This window comes from Macaca nemestrina, chromosome 8, assembly GCF_043159975.1.
Source record: "Macaca nemestrina isolate mMacNem1 chromosome 8, mMacNem.hap1, whole genome shotgun sequence".
NCBI lineage: Eukaryota > Metazoa > Chordata > Mammalia > Primates > Cercopithecidae > Macaca > Macaca nemestrina.
This window is the reverse complement of record NC_092132.1, coordinates 14,374,338-14,396,627: the sequence shown is the minus strand read 5'-3', so window position 1 is coordinate 14,396,627 and position 22,290 is coordinate 14,374,338. Positions and strand designations below refer to the sequence as shown.

The 22,290-nt window shown below is 39.4% G+C and overlaps 1 protein-coding gene across 3 annotated transcripts in view; it reads right to left on the bottom strand.

Moving 5' to 3' along the window:
• Positions 1 to 22,290, bottom strand: part of LOC105492815 (adenylate cyclase 8) — a 268,639-nt gene that overhangs the window by 110,614 nt on the left and 135,735 nt on the right. For all 3 annotated transcript variants that reach the window (XM_011760072.2, XM_011760073.3, XM_011760074.3), the window contains exons 6-7: positions 18,398 to 18,556; positions 12,455 to 12,725 (exon numbers count right to left, since the gene is read on the bottom strand). In XM_011760072.2, the coding sequence (XP_011758374.2) occupies positions 12,455 to 12,725; positions 18,398 to 18,556 (430 nt within the window). The remainder of the gene's footprint in view (positions 1 to 12,454; positions 12,726 to 18,397; positions 18,557 to 22,290) is intronic.

The window sequence follows — 22,290 nt, the reverse complement described above, 5'->3', positions numbered from 1 at the left end:
TGAACCCCACAACCTCACGCTTGGCTTTTCAAATAATATTGGCAAACTGGAGCATGAAAACAGTTTACTCATTTGGGGGTTTAGGTCCCAGGATATTCAAGCACAATGCTAGGTTGTCTTCCTGGTGTGCTTTGCCTGACATTACATGCCTCGCCTCTTGCTTCAGTTCAACCTACTTCTGGGTCATGGCTTTAGACCCAGATGTACTCTCCTGGTTCTCTTGAGATGTGATGTGGGCAGGTGGTCAGCTGTGGCTTATCCCCAGGCTCAACTGCAATTCCAGGTGACTGGGCAGAGCTCTCAGGATAAGAAGACTCAGACCTCACAGAGGGAGTTACCAACATTCTCGATGTTCTCCCTTAGACTTGGCCTAAGGACTCCAGCCAGGTTAACTTGGGTCAAGTGGGGTCTGACAATGATCCCCTCCTGCCTGAGAAGCTTGCCTGACTCTGTTTCACCAGTCTATTAGCTAATCCTAGACACTTGCCTCTGATATCATTCTTTGGGCTCCTTAAAAAGAAGATTCTCATCTCAGTTTGGGAAATGTGATTATGACTGAGACATTACACACTTGGGTCATTTTTTTAAATCAAAAAATGTTGTTAAACTTCTGCAGAATTGGAGGAAACAGAACTTGGCACACTCATTTAGATCTGACCACTTTGACGCCATATGATTTGAGGCAAATTGTCAATTGAATTGAATTTTTAACTTTTAAAGTATCACATCCGTAGTAATGTGTGGAACAGATATGCAAACTCCAAAACAGACTTCATCTCCGGATTAGGGATGGTATAAGTGCTGGGATAAGGTATGATCTAGGAATGGAGGCAAGATTTCTGCCAGGATTCACATGGGACTCGTAAGTAGGGGAGAGAGAAACTGAAATGTCAGTGGTTTGTTCATAGGGCCACAGGGTAGGTGTGAATTGAAATATCTCCTAGCACTGCATTAGCTGGGTTGAAATGTCATTGGCTGTGGTTGGTGAGATGACCACTATCCTGTTGACTGAATGACCTTGGGTTGGCAACTGGAGAATTTTAGCTCAGGAAATGAATAAACAAACATATATCCAGACCTACGTTACTCTATTTTCTTGTGAACAACAAAGATGGATTTTTTTAGAAGTGTCAATGCCATGGGGAAAAGAAGGGGTGTGTGTGTGGGGGTGTGTGTGTGTGTGTGCATGTGCATGTTTATATGTGTGTGTGTTTGTGGGTGTGCATGTTTGTGTGTTTTGTGGGTGTGCAATCTTCTGTGTGTGCATGTTTATATGCGTGTGTGTGTTGGGGTGTGCATGTTGATGTGTGTGTGTTTGTGGGTGTGCATGTTTACATTTGTGTGTTTGTGGGTGTGCATGTTTGTGTGTGTGTGTTTGTGGTTGTGTTTTCTTAATAGAAATTTTGGGAAAATTGAAATAGAATTATTTAAATTTTTAGCTTTGAAGGTTCAGAAGTAACTTTTAATTTAGGCAGATGAAAAACTTACACCTTGGGTTGCTGATAAATTGCTCATGTTTGGTGTTTTAAATTTCTCAGTATGAGTTTTTTCAGACCCCTCTTACACAATTTACTAATCAAATGTAGTTATTAATGCTTTCCCTAATTTAGTTCCAATGGAGCAACAAATTACTGACCTTCAAGAATCCAGCATCTCTTACTTTTCACCAGCTGTGTCAGGGCAAAACCAGGAAAAGAAGAAACCATCTACGTTAGAGCTAAATTGCTACATCTTTGGAGTTGTGGCTTCTACTTCCTTTTACCCTAACCTTCCCAACACACATATTTCTATAAGAATGGTGTAATTCGTTTAGCTTTTCTGGCTTTTTATTATCCAGAGTGTTCATTTCCAGGCTTATCACTTATGAGTGGTCCTGTGTTTAAGTCTTCCCAAGACATGAAGTCCAGAGTGGGTGATACTGCATACAATGTATCCAAAGTCCTTACCATCTCACAGTGTGACATGATTCTTTAGGGGACTAAAGATAACATAAAAGTCACAGAGTGGGGGCCAGGCGCGGTGGCTCACGCCTGTAATCCCAACACTTTGGGAGGCCGAGGCGGGGGGATCACGAGGTCAGGAGATGGAGACCATCCTGGCTAACACGGTGAAACCCCGTCTCTACTAAAAATACAAAAAATTATCCAGCCGGGGGTGGTGGCGCCTGTAGTCCCAGCTACTCCAGAGGCTGAGACAGGAGAATGGCATGAACCTGGGAGGTGGAGCTTGCAGTGAGCCGAGATAACACCACTGCAGTCCAGCCTGAGCAACAGAGCGAGACTCCGTCTCGAAAAAGAAAAAAAAAAAAGTCACAGAGTAGGAAGAGACACAGCCAAATCTAGTGGTGCATAACCTGAAATTCACAACAGTAGTTTGGGAATCCTTGAGACAGAAGAGGACCTTGCAAAAACTTCCATCCATACTGTATGCTTACTGAAGATAAGCTACTGTAAGTCTCTTTTGACACAAGGTGTCAAAATAAGTACATATATAAGTAACCAGGATGAGGCTGTTCAGGCCAACAAAAATAGCAGTTATCTTTTCTCTGGCTAGAATTCAGTCACCTTAGAGTGGGGAGACCCAGGTGTTTGTGTAGAGCAGGAAAACTGGTAGATCAGGGCACATATAAAAGTACTTGAAAAATGGGAATGAAAAGTCACTCACATCAAATGCAATTTTGCTTGGAAAGAAAAATCTTCCTCGATATGAACTGCACTGTGTCAAACAATAAAAGTTATACTTGGTGGCAAAGAGATGAGAGCAATCCTGGTGTAGCTCAGTGAAGACATTTTACACTGAAGAATCTGAGCCCAGTCCTTGGCAAAGTGAACACCAAGATTGACAGAAAATAAATCCCACTTCTTTGTTTTCAAATTGAGGAACTAAGTCAGGGGAAAAGAATCCAGATTTTTGCTTTTTCTCTTCCTACCTATCTTCTCATATTTAAAATATCATACATTTTCACCTTCACATATTTAAAGTGCTATACATTTATTAGTTCTTGTTTGTCAGCCCACAGTTTTATGACTCCCCATACAACATCTGAATATCTCATAAAATAAGAGTCCAATTCGCTTGTTTAGAAAAGTTTTAGTGGGTTATCAGCCATGGGAGTAACCGTGGCTACATGATGTATGCTTGACAACCTAAATGTATACTTTTCAGGTCTGTGGTTTTACATAAGCCTCAATCCTATCTCTACCTTTATCTCTTCTACCTTAGTCTACCCCAGGAACTTCAGAGAAAGGAAGGATAATGAGTCAAAGCAAATGGATCAAATTGCCTACTTAATCCATTCAGTGTTTTCTGGAAAGCTTCAAATGCACTTGTCTTTTGAAACAGAATGAAAAACCAGATCCCACTAATGATTCTCCCTGGCTGAACTCAGCAGCTATCCTCAGAGTCAGGGCTAAGGACAGCCTGGGGAGTTTTATTGTCAGAAAAAGCCATGTTACCGGAAGAATGCAGCTTGACTTCAGGAAAATTTCCAAAGCTTTCCATGTTCTTGACCCTAAGTCTGCAAATGTCTTATCTAATAAACATCAAAATGTGATTTGATGTTAAAAAAATTACCTGTAGGGAAAAATATGCCTGTGATTCTCCGCATATTTGTATTGAATATGAACAATTAGATATCCTGTAACTTATCACAGAAGCAGTTACCTCTGAAAACACACCTTTCTAAAGATCAAGATTCAGTATTTCAGATGTTTTTAGGGGGAGGAATTTCAGGAATTTCAGGTCAGAATTCCCTGTAGGGAAAGAAAAGTCAGTGCTTTGGTCTTGAGCAAAGAAACCCAGGCTGAGATGGTGGACTTGCTTTTTCTCTCGTTCTAAGGTTTTTTTTTTTTTGAGACAGAGTCTCGCTCTGTCGCCCAGGCTGTAGTGCAGTGGCCAGATCTCAGCTCACTGCAAGCTCCGCCTCCCGGGTTCACGCCATTCTCTTGCCTCAGCCTCCCAAGTAGCTGGGACTACAGGCACCTGCCACCTCACCCGGCTAGTTTTTTCGTATTTTTAGTAGAGATGGGTTTTCACCGTGTTAGCCAGGATGGTCTCAATCTCCTGACCTAGTGATCCACCCGTCTTGGCCTCCCAAAGTGCTGGGATTACAGGCGTGAGCCACCGCGCCCAGCCTTGTTCTAAGGTCTTGTTCCCTCATTCTTGGCTTAGTTCCTGCTTGCCTGTAGAACTCAGCTTAAGGTATTTCCTGATTAACTCAGATCGATTTTCCCTCATCTACTACTCTGTTCCGCAATAATTGTAACAATGTTCACAGTGAGCCTGCTGACCTCTTAGTAGCACCACCAAACTAAGCTCTAGAGTGCTTGCCCCACCTTCATTTCTCTATCCCCAGAGCCTGGAACTTGACTGGGGTTTCTCAGTAAGCTGTTGATAAATGTATGTCTGAATGAATGAATGAACAAATAAGCATTTTGATAGGATTGCCTTTCTCAAGCTGAATGATAAAAGTAAAATGAGTTTGAATTTAAAGAGTGCATTTTTTTTGCATGTCTTCATATTCACAAAAAAGGGGCCTGCCACTTAGTTTGAATCCACCATTTAGGGGCAGAAACAAGAAGGAAAGAAATCAAATCCCAGGGAACAGTATCACTCAATAAGAGAACATAATGACCATAGTGAAAACAGGAGCTTGAAAGCAGGCAAAGTGTGATGATGTCTGTAACGATGTTTGGGTGTTTATCTACATAAAATCATAACTCAGGTATCCGAAATGCTTAGAGAAAAGGGTAAATTTCATTCCCTGGTTAGGTAAGATTTTACCTCAAATACTTTTTAATTTTTTTTTCTTTAACTCCTGTTGCTGAATTTGGTATTCATGTTTTAAGACAGTTCACCAGGATAAGCATAGCTGTTATTCTACAGTAAGATAACTGTAAACAGTGGATGTCCCCATAGCTTCCTGGTAAATTATTTATGGATGGTAGAATTCTGAAGTGTATGTGGCTCACCAGTATGGCCACAGTCTCGCAGCCTGTATCTGAGGTAAGGAAATTGAATAGGGCAATGTCAGAGCTGAAAGGAATTGATGGACCATCCAGTCCAGTTTTGCTATTGTACAAATGAGGACACCGAGCCTTGGAGGGGAGAAGTGGTTGTCCAAGGTCTCTTAGTAGCAAGTAGACAAATCTGGCTCCAACTCAGTTCTGCTCAGTTTCTATTCAGGCCCTTCCACTATCATATGTGCAGATTTTGAATCCTGCAGAGATTTACTCAAAGATCACAAGACTCACAGCCTACAGAATTAACCAGTTCACTCTGAGGAGCCTGAGGCTCAGCATTGGATCCACAAGGAGGTCTTAATCAGGACGGTGATCAGATGAGAATTCTTCCTTTTCTTCTAATAAATACAGAGAACAGGATCTAAGAAAAGTCCCAGCTGGAATTGGTGAAGATATCGTAACCTAAATATATTCTTTGACCATGCTCGCCAACCCAGCCAGCCTCCACTCTCTTCACATTCCCTTTTCTTCTGGTCTCAACACCTGCCAACTCAAGTGGGACTAAGTTGAATGGTTGTTTGTTTGCTTTACTACTAGGCACATGTGAGAGGCTGCCTAGTGTTGCCTTTTTCCAGGCAAACAATCATCATGCCAGGACACTCAGGCAATTAGATCCTTCTTGGTTGGGTAGGATTTCCAAAATTTAGCTGGAGCAGAATCTGGTCATTTCTTGATGTTTTCATATAAAATTTCTAAATAGCTCTGGTGAGTAACTCAAATATATGAGACCCATATATATGAGAGGGTGAATACATGTACATACACATACACACCCCACACATACATACACATATACACACACCACACACACCACACATACATACACATAGACATACATACCACACACACATATATATGCACTACACACACACCACCCCACACATACATACACATATACATACACACCACACACACACATATACATACTACACACACCACACATACATACACATATACATACACACCACACACGCATATATACACACTACACACACACCACACCACACATACATACACATCACACACACACCACATCACACAAATACACACATCACACACATACACACCATGCATGTATATCACATACATATACATATACACACGCCACATGTACATACACACACACACACACACATACACCACACACTACATGCCTACCACACATAGACATATACTTGCACACAACACACACAGCCACACGTGGAAAGCAAATACTTTTCATTGCCTGGAATATAGATAAACATCCACAAGGTCACCAACACTGATAGGAGTAGAGAACTTTACACATGTATATACACACTCCACACCTATACACATCACACACACACATACACACCACTCACATCCACACACCCCACATCATACACACATACACACATACATCACACACATACATCACATACATATATGTGCATACATACCACACATATATACACATATACACACATATCACACACATACCCCATACCACAAATATATACATATATCACACCACATACACATACACAGCAATGTACATAAAACATACACATGTAAACACCACACACGTACACCACATACCACACATCTATACATGCACACTACACATATACACACCGTGTACATAAACACATAACACACACCACACCACACACATATTCACACACACTACACGCACAACACACACAAATACTCACTCACCTTCTAAGACTGACAGATGACCTGAAAACAAGGTAGAAGGTGGCACCCAGCATATATCTTCAGGCCACAAAGAGGGAAGCAGTGTGAACTGATGGAAAGCATGGGGCTTTTGGAGTCAGATATATGGGGCTCTAATTCCATCTCTGTTATTTACCTGCAACGTGTCCTTCAGGGAATTAATCAATTCTCTCTGAATCCCAGTTTTCCCATTTGTGAAGTAGGCACATCACACTTACCCTGTCAGGCTGGTGTGAGAATTAAGTGGAAAAACATGTGCACACCACTCCCGACATGCTACCTGTCCCAAAGCTCTGTACTCCTGTCAGTGTTGGTGACCTTGTGGATGTTTATCTATATTCCAGGCAATGAAGTGTGTTTGCTTTCCATTTGTTACATGGAGATAGAAATTCCATCTGTGTTTATAATCCTCACTGGAAACACATTAATTTCAAGATAACAAAAATGCCTCAAATCAGTCTATTGTGTAGAAATGACTAAAATATACAATGCAGGTACCAGTTGTGTACTTTTCTCCATGTGACTCTTTTAAAAGACCTAGCGGAGTAACAGAAACATGGCTGGATTCTCGGGCCGTAATAAATGTGAAAGGGATGGATGGGATGAAGATGATTCTACAACATATGGAAACAAATTCTAGGCTCTGCAAAGGGTCCTCGCTTCTAAAAGAGTAGCCTCCGTTCTCTTGGCATATCACTTGTCATAAAAATCCAGTTAAAATGATTACTATCCTTCACACAACACATTTTATAGCTACATAAGAACCTTTGGTATCTTCTTGAAAATCTGAAGTCTAAGATGGATTTTTTTTTTCTTCTAAGTCTGCTCTTGCCCTGACAGTCCATTCTTCACAGGCAGCCAAAGTGATCCCTTAAAAATCTAATTGAGATCACATCACTGCCCCGCTTATAACCTTTCTTTCACTTCTCCTGGAATAAAATCCATCAACAAGGCTTGCCGGATGGAGGTCCCAGCCCCCTTAGCTCCATCTGTTACCCCTTTTCCCTGCTCATTATGCTGTAGATACTTGGGCCTTTTTGCTGTTCTAACACACTAAACTCTTTTCTACCTCAGGGTGTCTGTACTGCTTTTCCTCTGTTTAGAATGCTCTTTTCCTGCTTATTTGCATGAGGGTCCTTTTAGCACTTGTATTAAATCTTTAGAGAGGTTTAACAATCCCTTCTATATTCTATATATTCCCTGCTCATAGCTCTCTATTTCCTTCATTACACTTACATGTTTTGATTAATTGTCTGCATTCCTCACTCCTTTGAAATGTTAACTCCCGGGCCCAGTGCAGTGGCTCAAACCTGTAATCCCAGAACTTTGGGAGTCCAAGGCGAGTGGATCATTTGAGGTCAGGAGTTTGTGACCAGCCTGGCCAACATGGTGAAATCCCATCTCTACTAAAAATACCAGAATTAGCCAGGAGTGCTGGCACGCGCCTGTAATCTCAGCTACTTAAGAGGCTGAGTCGGGAGAATCGCTTGAACCCGGGAGGCGGAGGTTGCAGTGAGCTGAGACTGTGCCATTGCACTCCAGCCTGGGCGACAGAGTGAAATTCCGTCTCAAAAAAAAAAAAAAAAAAAAAAAAGAAAGGAGAAATATAAGCTCCTGGAGGACAGGGATTCATTATTGGATCCTCAGTATGTAGTACACTTGAGTATCTGTTAAATAACAGAAGGAACAATAGCTCAAGCCCAGATATAGATTTTACTCAGAGCAATATAAATATAAACATAAAGGAAACTATAACCTTTATGATAAGGATCCTGTTCTTGTCTTCCTTTCATTTCCAATGTTATCTTTACACTGAGAGATTTAATGTCCATGTTGATAACTCATTTAATAATCTAGCCTTGAACTTCCTGGATATTCTCCCCTAGATGTGAAATTTTTCACTCTTGATCTACTTCAACCATCTCCTTCTACTTTTAAAATCTTAAGTTCCAATAGTCCACCTGTGATCATAAACTTCTTGCCTTCTAGTTTTCTTACTTTCATTTCACCTGGAAACTCAAGGCATAGGGAGTCTCACTGGGATCTGAGTCAGGGTTCAGGAAACCAAGGCATCAAATTAAGAGGCAAAGCATCTGCACCTGTCAGGGGGCAGGGATGTAAAAGGGCATGGGTGCTCAGGATGTCCAAGAGCAAAACTTGGATACCAGAACGCGGTCAAACCAACAATTTTAACCCAAACGTATACAGATACAGGGGCAGAGAAGACACAGCATCAAAACCAGTTTCTGTCAGGCAGACAGAAACTGGAAGACTTACATAAGGGGCCAGAGATAATGATTGGTGATTTTCATTGCTTCCCCAAGCTATCTGCAAACTACTGGAATGGCTAGAGGGAAGGGAACAGGGGTGGAATTGGAGTTCTTGGAAACCCAGAGCCACTGCTTACCAATTATGATGACTTGGCTTCTGACTCTACCATCTCACCAGATCTGCCTCTTGCCAATGATGTCCTTCAATCCAGTTCCAATAGGCAGCTTTCAGTCTTCATTTTCCTGGGCCTCTTGTCTCCATTGGACTTTGCTGATGGCCCCTTCCTTCTCAAAATGCCATACTCTCTAGGCTTCCATGACACCACATTCCCTAGTTCTCTTCTGACCACTTTGACTGCTTCTTCTCTGTCTCTGCCAAGGAATACTGACTCTCTTTCACCTTCCAACTTGTGTTCCTCAAGGTCTGCTTGTGTCTTCTTCTTCCTTAATTTTACCAATTCTTAACAGCGATCTCTTTCACTGCCATGTCTTCTACTAACTCCAAAATTCTCGTGACTATGAATACCAAATTCACATCTCTTGCACAGTTCTTTTATGCCTGAGTTTCAGAAATGCACGATCACTCTCCCTGGAATTTTCCCAGACACCTTAAGCTCAACATGTCCCAAAGAGAATTCCTAGTCTTCCTCACACAATCTCCTATTCTAGTACTGCTTATTTTAGTTGGAAGTTCTATCATCCATGCAGTCACCCAAGCAAAAAATCTAGAATTCAAACTTGACTGGTTCCTCTCCCTCACTACCCATATCTATCATTTAATTCACTCATTCAACAAACTTTAATCAAGCCCTGTGATTTACCAGGTATTGTTCTAATTGTGGGCTAAATTGTGGTAAGTGAAACGGATATAATTTCTATCTTCATTAAGAATATCAACTACTGGATGACTTTGTCTCTAAAGTGATTTTTTTCCCCAGCCCTCCTCTTTTTTTTTTTAACTAGCAGTAGTTGGCTTGTAATAGATGCTCAATTAATCCTTATTGAATGAATGAATACATGAGGATGTAACTATCTGAACATCTGCTGTCTACATAGCACAGAATATGACACAGCAATTTGATGCCATTAAACATATTTCTAAGCACACATTATGAATGAATAGAAGCCAAAACATCTGGCCAATTTAGCTGGAATACCCCCAGTGAAGCATTAGTATGCTTTATCTGTGTTATGCAAACACTCAGATGGTCGGGGCTTCGGTGGAATTGACTGGGTGTTTTGGCACAGCATAGGCTCAGCCAGACCAGTCTTGATCTCTTCCAGGGACAAATTATGTCTCTGAATTGCACATATGGCTCACTGACTTCTAGAGTTAGGCATAAGTACAAACACTGAATACTTGTGACTGTTTTAATAGGCTCAGTAATTTCCAAAATATTATTGGTGGCACGTGGTTATTCATGAATATCAGCACACATTCACTGGCTCTTCAGTCTGAAGGCATCAAAATGAATTCAGATTATTCGTGCTGAAGATGGCACAGATGGGCTACATCCAGGCAAAACTTGGGTATCATAAAAAATACATGGTATGATTAAACAAGAATAACAATCTCTAGCTAATAATGACATCTCGTAGAATAGGTATTTGGTGGCATCAGGAAATATCTTTAGGAAATCAGCAAATAAATATTTCAAGTACTCCTATACAATTTAACCAGATCAATCAACTATAGAATAAAACCAAGAACCTCCACCTCCCTCTTCTTGGCTCTCAGTTATTAGTAGCAAGTTCATGTACAATACAGATTAGAACATTAACGAATTATCTTAATTCCTACAATCAGTTTAACTGGAGAGAGATTCTTCAAAAATAAAAAAAAAAAAAGACAAAACAAAAACTAAAACTGAGAGAGACAACTTTAGGCTGAGGTCTTCAGGATGAGGCATGCATTTCTTTCTCTTTGAATAATCAGCATTCAGACCCAAGCTAACAACACGCAAAAGCAGCAGAGAAGACACTGTCAGCTGGTCATGCACCCACTCCAGGAAGTATATAACACCATTAGTTTATAAAACAGCAAACTGTACCATGCATACCAACTCAGAGATGGAAAGAAACTAGGCATTGCAATCAGTTATGACTTGTGTGGGCATAAATAATTTTGGGGTAAAATTAAACACTCATAAAAAAGCTGTCAAAGACCTAAGAGTCAACTCTTGCAAGGCATGCAGCCTGGATTCAACCTGCAGCTTTTCCCAGTGGAATATGGCCCACCTCATAGTTCCTCCCTCACAGATCCAGAAAGAAACCAAAGATAGCCTAGTCTCAGAGTGCCCCATCAAACTTTCAAATGCAGAAGAAAGAGGGGAGACTGTCAGCATTTTAACCTTTTCTATTTAAAAAATTTTTAGGCAGACAGATTTTTCTTACCTACAAGTTAATGAGAAATGTTCAGGTCTATGGAATTTAAAAATTAACCCTTATATGTCTTCATAAAACTCCAGACACTATTGGCTGGGTACTTCATGGTACTCTCAGCTTCTGCTTGGTTGAGGATCTTGTCAGAAACTGTCAGATAACTGTTAGATAAGTGTTATATATTGGCTATCTTTATTTCTTTCTCTAAAAATGTATAGTACAGTCACACCATTGAACTTACATGAATTCAACTAAATGTGCTGTGTCTAAGAGGTAAAAGGGAAAATCCATATTAGAGCAGGTAATTTTGCCACGGCTCTGAGCAAGCATTCTGGGAGAACAGAATCTCTGTGTCCACCTTGGTTCTTGACCTGGCTCAGCCTCAGTTCTCTAAGTGCCTCTTGGAGTCTGAGCATCTCATTGGGTTTAATGTGATTTCAATATTTGAATAAATTATTTAAAAATAATTTTGGTTATTGGTGATCTACTCCTTATGTACTGACTTTGTAGCTCTGTCCTTCATAGAAGATGCAAGTCCGTGTTATATAAAAATAGAATCATGTGGGCAGCTTTGAAATTGCATGCTCCTACTGAACTCCCTGACTCCGACCATCACTTGGTGCTACTTTCCTGTTTCCAAATCAGCAGTGCCCTCCTGATTTTGAATCTCAGAGGGCGATGCAGAACTGATGATGGTCAGCTACCGAAAAAGGGACATTATCATGTACTTGACCCTCCCCTTTAGTTTAACAACAGAGGGTTTATTTTTCCCAACATGAGTGGTTTTTTGGTAAAATTACAATTCAGCTTCACATAATATTTATTTTTAGCTAGGTTACAAAAAAAAAAAAAAGAGAGAGAGAGAGAAGGTGTTAGGAACCTCTGGCATTTCTGGCATTTCCTGAAATTGCACAGGAGGTTAATTCTGTCCTGAGGAGACACAGAGATAGTTTGATCATTTGCAATTATGGTGCTCATTGGAGAAAAGGTTAAAGATGAATCAGTTTTCTCTGAGGCGTCTGGATTGGAGATGCACACGAGCATGCATTCATGGCCAAGCAGAAGGAGGAAGAGAGGACTTACATTCTGTTTCCCCACGATATTATCAAAGGGTAGCTCAGGGCTCCAGGATCCTTCAGTGAACGTGGCCCCACTGTTTCTCCGGTCTGAGGAGCTCACTGACTCCTTGACGATATCTTCAGGCAAGGACAGCAGGCTGTCCTCAGGCTGCTTAATTAAATAAGTCTCGATATTATGCTTCCTCAGGAATTCATTCCTCTCTTTACCGTGACCCTCTTCCACGTTATAGTCACCGTTGAGGCAGTCCAGCGTGGCTTTGGAAATGTGAATCCTCCTGTGTGTAGAAGGCATAGGTCATTACACACTCCTGATGTTGCCTGCAAAGGCTATATATTTTTTGTCCTGTATTATTAGGACATGTCCTCAAGGACAATATTTGTCTTCCTAAAAAGTAGAAAGAATAAAATAAAATAGAAGCATAAATTCATGAGCACAGTATCACGGACATCGCCCCAAGAGACACTGTTGCCTCTGATAAAATACAGCCCTTCTGAGTGACACCTAAGCACATCTTTTGGCTCTTCTTATGATTGTCAGCCTGATCCCAGCAAACTTTACAAAACAGTGATTTTTGTTTTTCAGTGGTGTTGATTATATCGGAAAAACAAGTGCTGCAAATGTTTCTGAAACCCAGTGGCAATTATTATCCAAATCACCAAGCAAAAACAGTTCTTTCATCGTCTTGGAACCTGTCCTAGCATTTCAGTCTTCGTGTATTTGTATCTTGTTTCTCCAACTTGTCTATATTCTTCTCAAGGGTGATTCTGATAAGTCCATAGGGCTCCACTAAGGGTCCTTTGGGAAAACCACTTTGGGTGCAATTTCCCCTATAACATGTATACTATAAGGAGCAAAGAACAAAGCTGTGGACATGTGCAGGCTGGCAGCTGACTGGGCTCACTCACAAGTGAAGTGACTCATGGCTGCACAATTGTCAGCCACCGTAGCTCATGACTCAGGCTTCCTTTTTAGCAAAATAACATATGACATCAGGGCCTTGAGGATTGAACTTGATTCATGGAAATTTCACATGGTAAATTCTTCTGGGGAAGACTTTTTCTGTCCTCATAACTGTCTAACTCAATCAGACTACTTATTGGGTTATAATGTGGTCTGGGTAGACCAGCAGGGCAAGGTGGTTACAAACATGGACTTTGTTGCTAGATCTCCTGGATTCAAACCCAGCTCTGCCACTTGCCAGCTGAGAGATCTTAGGCAAATTACTTAGCCTTTCTATCAGTCCATTTTCTTACCCGTAATATGGGAAACATAATAGCACCTATCTCTGACCATCATTGTGATTATTACACAATTTGATTTGTGTAAGGCAGTCAAAACAGTGCATGGTACAATATATACACTATAAAAGCAAATATGTAAGTTATTAAGAGTATTCTAAGAAATGCCATTGTCATCATATTACTGTTGTGTATTCCATGCCTCCTCGAGGCTTACAGAAGACTATTGTCAGGCCTTCTGAATAAGAACTCCAAGCTTTCATTCTCTGGCTCTATCACTTCAAAGCTCATTTTCTGACACTCCTCTAATATAGCTCTCCTACGCTCTCTCCAGCTATTCAAGTAATTGGCAATTCTCCAGATTCAATGTGCTATTTAGTGCTTACTAACAATTTCCTACTGTCCAATTCAGCTCAAAAGTCATTTTCCTAAGTTTACTTTAGTATTCATTTGAATGAAAGAATGCTTAATATTTTGATTGGCTTTTGTAATGCTAAGAACAATACATCCAAGTAAACAGAGAAGTTTTTTAAAAAAATTTTAGAGTGGCTTTTAAAAATTCATTGTAGTGGCTCATGCTGAGGAAGCCGAGACAGGTGAATTGCTGGAGCTCAGGGGTTTGAGACCAGCCTGGGCAACATGACAAACACCATCTCTACAAAAAAATACAAAAGTTAGCTGGGCGTGGTGGTGCATGCCTGTACTCCCAGCTACTTGAGAGGCAGAGGTGGGAGGATCACTTGACCCCAGAAAGTTGAAGCTGTAGTGAGCCAAGATCATGGCACTGCACTCCAGCCTGGACAACAAAGTGAGACCCTGTCTTAGAAAAAATAAATAAATTCATTAATTAAATAAAATGCAGTTTACTTTTAGCATTAGCTCTGTTACTCCCTCTCATCCTTCTAACCCATTCTGCTAAATCCTTCCTTACAGAGAGAATAGTTCATTGCAAAGAACATATGAAAAAACAGAAAGTACAAACAAATCATTTCTGATAATTTAAGCATGTTCTCCACATCTTTCACATAAATATCTTGATTGATTTCAAGTGCAAGATGTTAAAAATAAGTGTGTGAAAGATGTTTTCGCTCTCTTGAGAAATGTGCTGAATAAATACAAAATATTCCCAAGATGCATTTTGTTAATACATATGAACTCAATAATATTGACCTGGGAGAATAACAGATGGTTTGACCTTCCATGAAATGGAAGTCCTCGCCTGCTTTCTCAGATGAATCTCAGAGTTAAGACTGGAAGCTTATCTTTTCTCCTAGGCAAAATGAACCTGGTAGGAGGGTTTTCTAAAGCACCATGGTTGATTTTCTTTTCAGATAATTAAGTTTGATTTCAACCCCATTTAGCATTTTCTCTGGATTCTACATTTTTATTATTCTGCTGTCAGTACGCAGGGGGACAAATACTTCCATATATTAACTCAATATTATGTTTTCACTAGTGAAAGAGATCCTTGCCTTCACTGATTCTTCTGCTGAAGTGCTAATCAATATACACCTAAATATTTTGGTAGAAACTGGGTTTTATATGTTTCTTTTCATCTTTGCTACTAACTTGAGCTTTGGGGTAAGGCATTTGCAGATGAGATTCTGTAGCTTGCATTTCTTTCTAAGGAAATGTGTCAGTTTTCAGGCAATATTCTCATATATTGAGTTTCAAGTAAACTTGGCATTTTCTGATAAATTTTAATGCTAGGATATAATAAAAGTAGTCATGATACTAAATTAAGACCTAACAATTGTGTAACTCTTGCTTTGCATAGACGTTATCTAGTAGCCAAAGGTATTACTGTGTGCCCCATGGATTATCTCATATCATTTCCGTTCTTCAAACAACCGGTATTAGACATTTCTTTGTCTCATTTTGTAGTTGCTGAAACTGACCCAGAAGTAACAAGTACATATTTGGCCCCAAATCATATTAGATATTAGTGGCAGTGCTGGATTGAGATAAGTGCTTTTACTTTCAGTGTCTCTCTACCACCCTGGAACTGTATTATATGGTAACACTACCACCACAACCACAATTCATATTTACTGAGTACAGGACAAAGGACTTTATATGCATTGTCTCATTTAACACAAAGCTCACAAATGGTGATCTTCATGGTGTGGTACTAAGGCCAGCAGTTTCTACTGGGAACTGGTAGAAAGCATCATCCTGAGTTCCGTGCCAGACATACTGAACCAGAAACTCTGTGGGTGGGGTCCAGCAAGCTATGGTTTAATAAGCCCTAGGGTGATTCCAGTGTTGAAATTTGAGAACCATTGTTCTAGAAACCCAAGGTTCAGAGGTGTTAAAGAAGAAGACAACAAAAAAGCAGAAGAATATAAATCAAAACAATATCAAACCATGGTGAGTTTGGAGTCCTGTTTTGACATTCTTACATTTTGCACATTGACAACATCCCATGGCTAAGCAGAGCTGGATGCTATATTGAAGGCTAGACTAAGTGCTTTTTAAGCACAAGCACATTTGAAACTGCATTTTTAAGGCTGATAATGTTTTCAGTCCAAACACAGTGAAGAAACTGGGAAGGGCATGAAGTACTTGCCACAATCTTCCAGCCTTCATAACTGGTAAGTAGTAAACCCACGGTTCAGACTCATGACTCATGATATTAAAAATAAGGGTGTGAAAGATGATTTAAACTCAGTCACTTTTCTGTTTATTTTTACAAGTTATTTTATTCATTTCTCTTCTCTTTCAACTTTTATTTTAGAATTGGGCAGTATATGTGCAGGCTTGTTACAAAGCATATTGTATGATGCTGAGGTTTGGGGTAAGACGAAACGGTCACACAGGTAGTTAACATAGTACCCAACAGGTAGTTTCTTGTCCCTTGACCCACTCTCTCCCTTCTCCCTCTAGTAGGCCCCAGTGTCTATTCTCATCTATGTACTCAATGTTTAGCTCCCACTTAGAAGTGAGAACATGTGGTATTTGGTTTTCTGTTTCTGCATTATTTTGCTTAAGATAATTTCTTTCAGCTGCATCCACGTTGCTGCAAAGGACATGATGTCATTCCTTTTTATGGCTTCATAGTATTCCATGGTGATGTGCTGATTTAAACTTGGTCACTCTTCTGTTTCTTAATGTTATTGAGAACAGTAGCTAAACTGGCTTTCAAATATCAAAGCAGAATCTTACAAACCCCAAAAACATATTCTAAGGTTTGCAAAAGGAATCTGTTGAGTATATGGGCAATTCCCAATTTGGTGATGCTTTTAAGATACAGGCCTGGAAACACAGATGAACTGGCTATCTTGTTTGTCTAAATTCAGCAGGTAGTTGCTTGTGGGAAAATCCTAAAGAATGGAAAGATTTAAGAAACCCAGCAGTAACACATCAGGCCTTCCTCAATTCTAAACCTGTCTGACAAACAGCCATGACACACCACATAGAGTGAAGGATCCCCACAAGAATAGTAACTGACCTGGGGCTGTCCCTGCACAGTGTACAAAGTGCTTCATACACATTGCCTGAGGTAATCTTCAGAGGAGACCTGTGAGGTGGATTATGCCCATTTAGCAGATGAGAGAACAAACTCTCATGGAGGAGGAACATAAGTTCACAAGGTAGCAAATTATAAGTATTATTATCTCTCTTCCTGCAGTGGAGAAAGTTAGACTCAGAAGTTAAGCACTGACCTGAGATCACATAGGTAGAGTGATGCAAGCCAAGTTCACACTAAAATCACATGCCAGGTGCTGTGCATGCTTTACACAACTTGCTGAAGATGACAGCGTTTAGCATGGGGCAGAGAGGGAATCCTAGTTACTCTGATTCCACCACTTGTTGTCTTTTTCCCCCATGTTAACATATTACTTGATATTAAACATAATTTGCAAGGAATGATGGCACATACCAGAGAAATCTGTGACTCCAAGGGCAGGTCTAGGGGTAGGGAAAGGAATATGTGGAAGTGCACTATCTGTCTGTCTCTCTCTCTATCTATCTATCTATCTATCTATCTATCTATCTATCTATCTATCTAAATATCTATCATCTATCTATTTATCTATCATCTATCTATCTCCATCCATCCATCCATCCATCATCTTTAAGAGAGGCTGCAGAAAATCACACTGGCTCACATATATTCGAGATCTTATTAGGTCCAATCTGTGTAAACAGAATCTTGATACGACTTTTCAAGACTTACCTTAGTTGCAGTGGCCTTTGCAGATCACTAGCACCTTTGGGGATCCTATGTCAGTCAATCTTGACAGCCAAATTTGAAAAGCTGAGTTTCTAAGGAAGAGCCTGAATTTCCTCACTGAGTCCTAGGTCATGCATGGAAAGTCAGTAGGCCTTAATCCTGGGTGCCCATTAGAATTCATTGAAGAACTTAAAATAGTTCTTCACAGATTTTGCTTTAAATAAACTGGCACAGGGCCTGGACACTAGTATTTTTTAAACGTTCCTTTGGAGATTCCAATGTGCAGCCAAGTCTAAAAACCAATGCTGTGCAGGGCACAGACCTGAACTCCTCAGTGTTATTGTTATTCTGTATCCTTGTTGCCTCTGATGCATTTTACTAGATTTTGGAAGCTAATAGTTGTTTGATGTTTCAATGTCTGGTCTCCTTCCAAATAATTGCTTCCCTGAATTTCTGTAGACGGGAAACCCACTGTCACAAAATGAGCAAATGACAACCATTAAGCATGAAAAGTACTTTGCTTTGTCTTACCCAGGGATTCCTCCAGATTCGAGTTTGTTTGCAATGTCCACATCCCAAGACCAGACATCAAACTGCCACTTCCTTAGTCCCAGAACACCACACAGCACCGAGCCTGAGTGGATTCCAATCCTCATGTCAACATCGTGTTTTGTCCTTGACCGCACATACCTGTTGACATAGGTAAATGGAGAGACACATGTGTAAGACCAGAGTGGGCATCCTTGGCTCTGTGCTTTCAATGTCTCCTCTTCCATGAAGCCTTCTTGGGTTCTTTAATACCTGGAAGGGGTCTCTCAACATCCTTAGCCTTTTATCTGTACTTTTAAGGGCTCTTTGAAACCTTCCTCCAAAACCTGCTGTGTAACCTCTGTCTCAGGGAATGCCACCAGCATTTTCTTCTACCCAACATTAACCTGTGATAGATTATTGATTTCATACTTCATTCCACATTCCATTTCCAACCAAAATGTCAACTGTTTCCTTCTTTCTAGCTCTTCTGTGACTTAGTTCAGACCACCATCATGCCTGAGTCTGGGATCCCTGCCTCAGCCTCACCTCTTTCCAGCCCATACTGTCATGGTTTCCAGTTGCTCCTTCTAAACACAAATGTGACCTCATTACCCCATCACTCTCTTCTGACCTACTCCTTAGAGCTGTGGTCTCTGAAATAGAGTGTTTACATCCCAGGGTTGAGCTGGGTCATCCATTGAGATGCAGGAAGAAAATGTTAGAACTTCCATTCACAGCTTTTGTTACTTATTTTGAAAAACTTTACCAACATTTGATATATACATTGATACTGGAAACTTAGTGGGTACATGTCTGGTCATCCTCTGACTCTAAGTATGGAGGAGGCATCTTGAGAAGACAGAAGAATTTCTACCATTGGATGATTTCCTGTAGTCATGAGCATTCTTTCTTTCAGAGTATTTTGAACAATTTTAGTTTATGATTAAATGATGTCATTTATACAGAAAATCAAATGGTAGAATATAATACTTTTTAGTAGAATTACTAGAAAAACCTTCATTGCCCCCCAAATGCAATGATTATCTGACCTCAAAATGCTTAAAAGAGTTGTCAGACTTAAAGTTGAACTATTCATTTGTCTTTGACAAGAAGACAAGTGTTCCAGATTTGCTGATATTTTTGTGATAATGAGTCGCCATTGATATTCCTTCTAGCATATATTTGGAAAAAACCCACAAACTTGCTTATTTTATTTCTTCCAACTCAAGATGATGACTTAAGAATGAGCAAGAAAGTAACTGATTTTTAAAGAAATTGTTGCTCTGAAGAAAGCATTTTGAGAATGGAAGTTTGGAAATGTTTCCATCTTTTTAAGAATTTTGTTGTAAAACCAAAGTTGTTACATCATCTATCAAAATTCTTAGAGCTGCACATTTACTAACGTTTAAATATCTTCTAAATGAAGATTTCTGATGAGGTCTGAACCCATTTATAAGGGCTTAAATCCATTTATGAGCTTGGAAAAAATTTATAACATATATGTTTAGCTCTGATAGCCATTGAAGCCTGGTATAGAAATAAATCGAACTTAAAACCTGACGTTTACATTATTATATCACAAACTATTAAAAATTTTTTTAAAAAAGAATTATGTTTAAACCCATTGCTCTCTAATAAATGGTGAAAGCAGAAAAGTCTTAATTAAATTAAATTGTAATTAATTTAAAATATTTTAAAATTGTAATTAAATTAAAATATTTAAATTAAATACTGTCATTAAATTAAAATATTTTAAAGTATTTTAATTTTCTCATTATCCTTTAAAATCCCTGTATTATGTATATTTTATGGTATATGTTTTTAAACATATGACTATAATTAATAGAATAGATAATAAATATAATTTTATTAGATATGCATATCTTCATATAATTCTATTGATAAAAATAGGGGATCAAAATATTTAGATACTACAGGTCTATAAGATACAATGGAAAATTCCTAGTCTGACACACAAAATTCCTCATGATCTGTCCAGTGCCTTAGTTATTCCTCTCATTCCTCATGCACACATTAGACTCCAGCTATCCAAACAAGAAGTCATTGTCTGAACCTTGTGTTCCTTCTTTCCTCTCTGGGACCATGGTGCTCCCTCAGTCTGGAATGTCCATTACCTCATTCAATAGAAGAGCTTCTACTCCATCTTTTAGAGTGAAGCTTGGTGTAACTCTGGCCAGTAAGCTGCCCTGATTTCCAAGTCTGACTTATATACCTTTCCCTGTGTTCTCATTGCATCCTGGGTGAACAATAATTAGGGTGCCATGTTATAATAATCTGTCTCCCCCGAACTAATTGAGAATGGGAACTTTGAACCACTACTCTTTATATTCCAATCTTAAGATTGTACTGTAGCTGGCACTTGGTTAACACTTAGCAGGTGTTTATTGAATAGGTGGATGGGTAGATGCCTGAGTGTCCAATACTTTCTATTAATGTTCACATATATCCAAGCTTTTTGATAAAGAGTATAAGACCCTTGAAGGCATTATTCCTGCCTGAGTCAGTCTTATATTCCTCACAGCCTGGAGCATCCTGCTTTTCATAGAGTAGGACTTAAGACATGCAGTGTCCTTTTTTAAAAAAAAAGTAAATAAAGAATGAATGAATGATTCCATGTACTCAATTGAATCTTTGCAGCCTCTGTTCTTAAGTTGTAAGGTAATGCAAAGCTATTTACATAAGAAAGTAAAGTTGAATTGGGTTGAGAATATGGAAATATTGAAATAAATTAGACATTAGACGGGCAACTTGTGAACATTAGAAGAAATGCTTGTAATTAAAGGATGAGGATTTTCTTGATCTTGTGAAGTTCCTGGTTTCTGGGTCATTGTTTTGACTTTAACTCTTAAGTTAAAAAGCAAATGGTAGTTTATATCTACTGACAGTGAAAACTGTAGGAGCCATTTAAAAAAAGTTTGACAAGGCAAGAGAAGAAATGGCATCCAGCCTTTGAGAGGAGCACATCAGTTTCTGATGCACTTTCCCAATGAGCTTCTGTGCAGGAAGTCATTGAGAAGGGTCATTTGTGCTATCCATAGCCATGCCCACTACTATATTATTCAAGTGTATAGTAGGATTGTCCTCCCTGCATACTTTTTTAATTTTTAATTTTTGTGAATACATAGTAGGTATATATATTTATGGGGTACATGAAATGTTTTGATTCAGACAGGCAATGTGAAATAATTGCATCATGGAGAATGGGGTATCCATTCCTTCAAGCATTTATCCTTTGAGTTACAAACAATCCAATTACACTTTTAGTTGTTTTAAAATGTACAATTAAGTTATTACTGACTATAGTCTGTTGTACTATCAAATAATAGGTTTTATTTATTTTTTCTATTTTTTTTCTACCCATGAACCATCTCCACCTCCCTGCTAACCCCCCACTACCCTTCCCAGCCTCTGGTAACCATCTTTCTACTCTCTAGGTCTATGAGTTCAATTGTTTTGATTTTTAGATTCTGCACATAAGTGCAAACATGTGATGTTTGTCTGGATATTGATGTTGCTTTTGACCAATGAAATATGAGTAGAAGTAATATGTGTCACTTCTGGGCAGAAGCTTTAAGACCATTATCAACAATACTCTTTAACATTTTTTTCTCTCCTGTATCCACCACCATGAGTCAAGGAGCTCCTGATGAAGCCTTCTTAACAGGGTCCTTGAATCAGGATAAAATGTGGTGTTATCCTGCTATCACACCCCCTCCTGTAATGAACATAAAATGTGAATGAAAAATAAATGTTTACTGTTCGAAGTCACTGAGATTTTAGGGATGTTTGTTACTATCCTGACTGGTACAGTCATGAGTCCCAATTGATGTTTTCCTTATTACATTGTCATCACTGTAGTATGAGGGTGAATA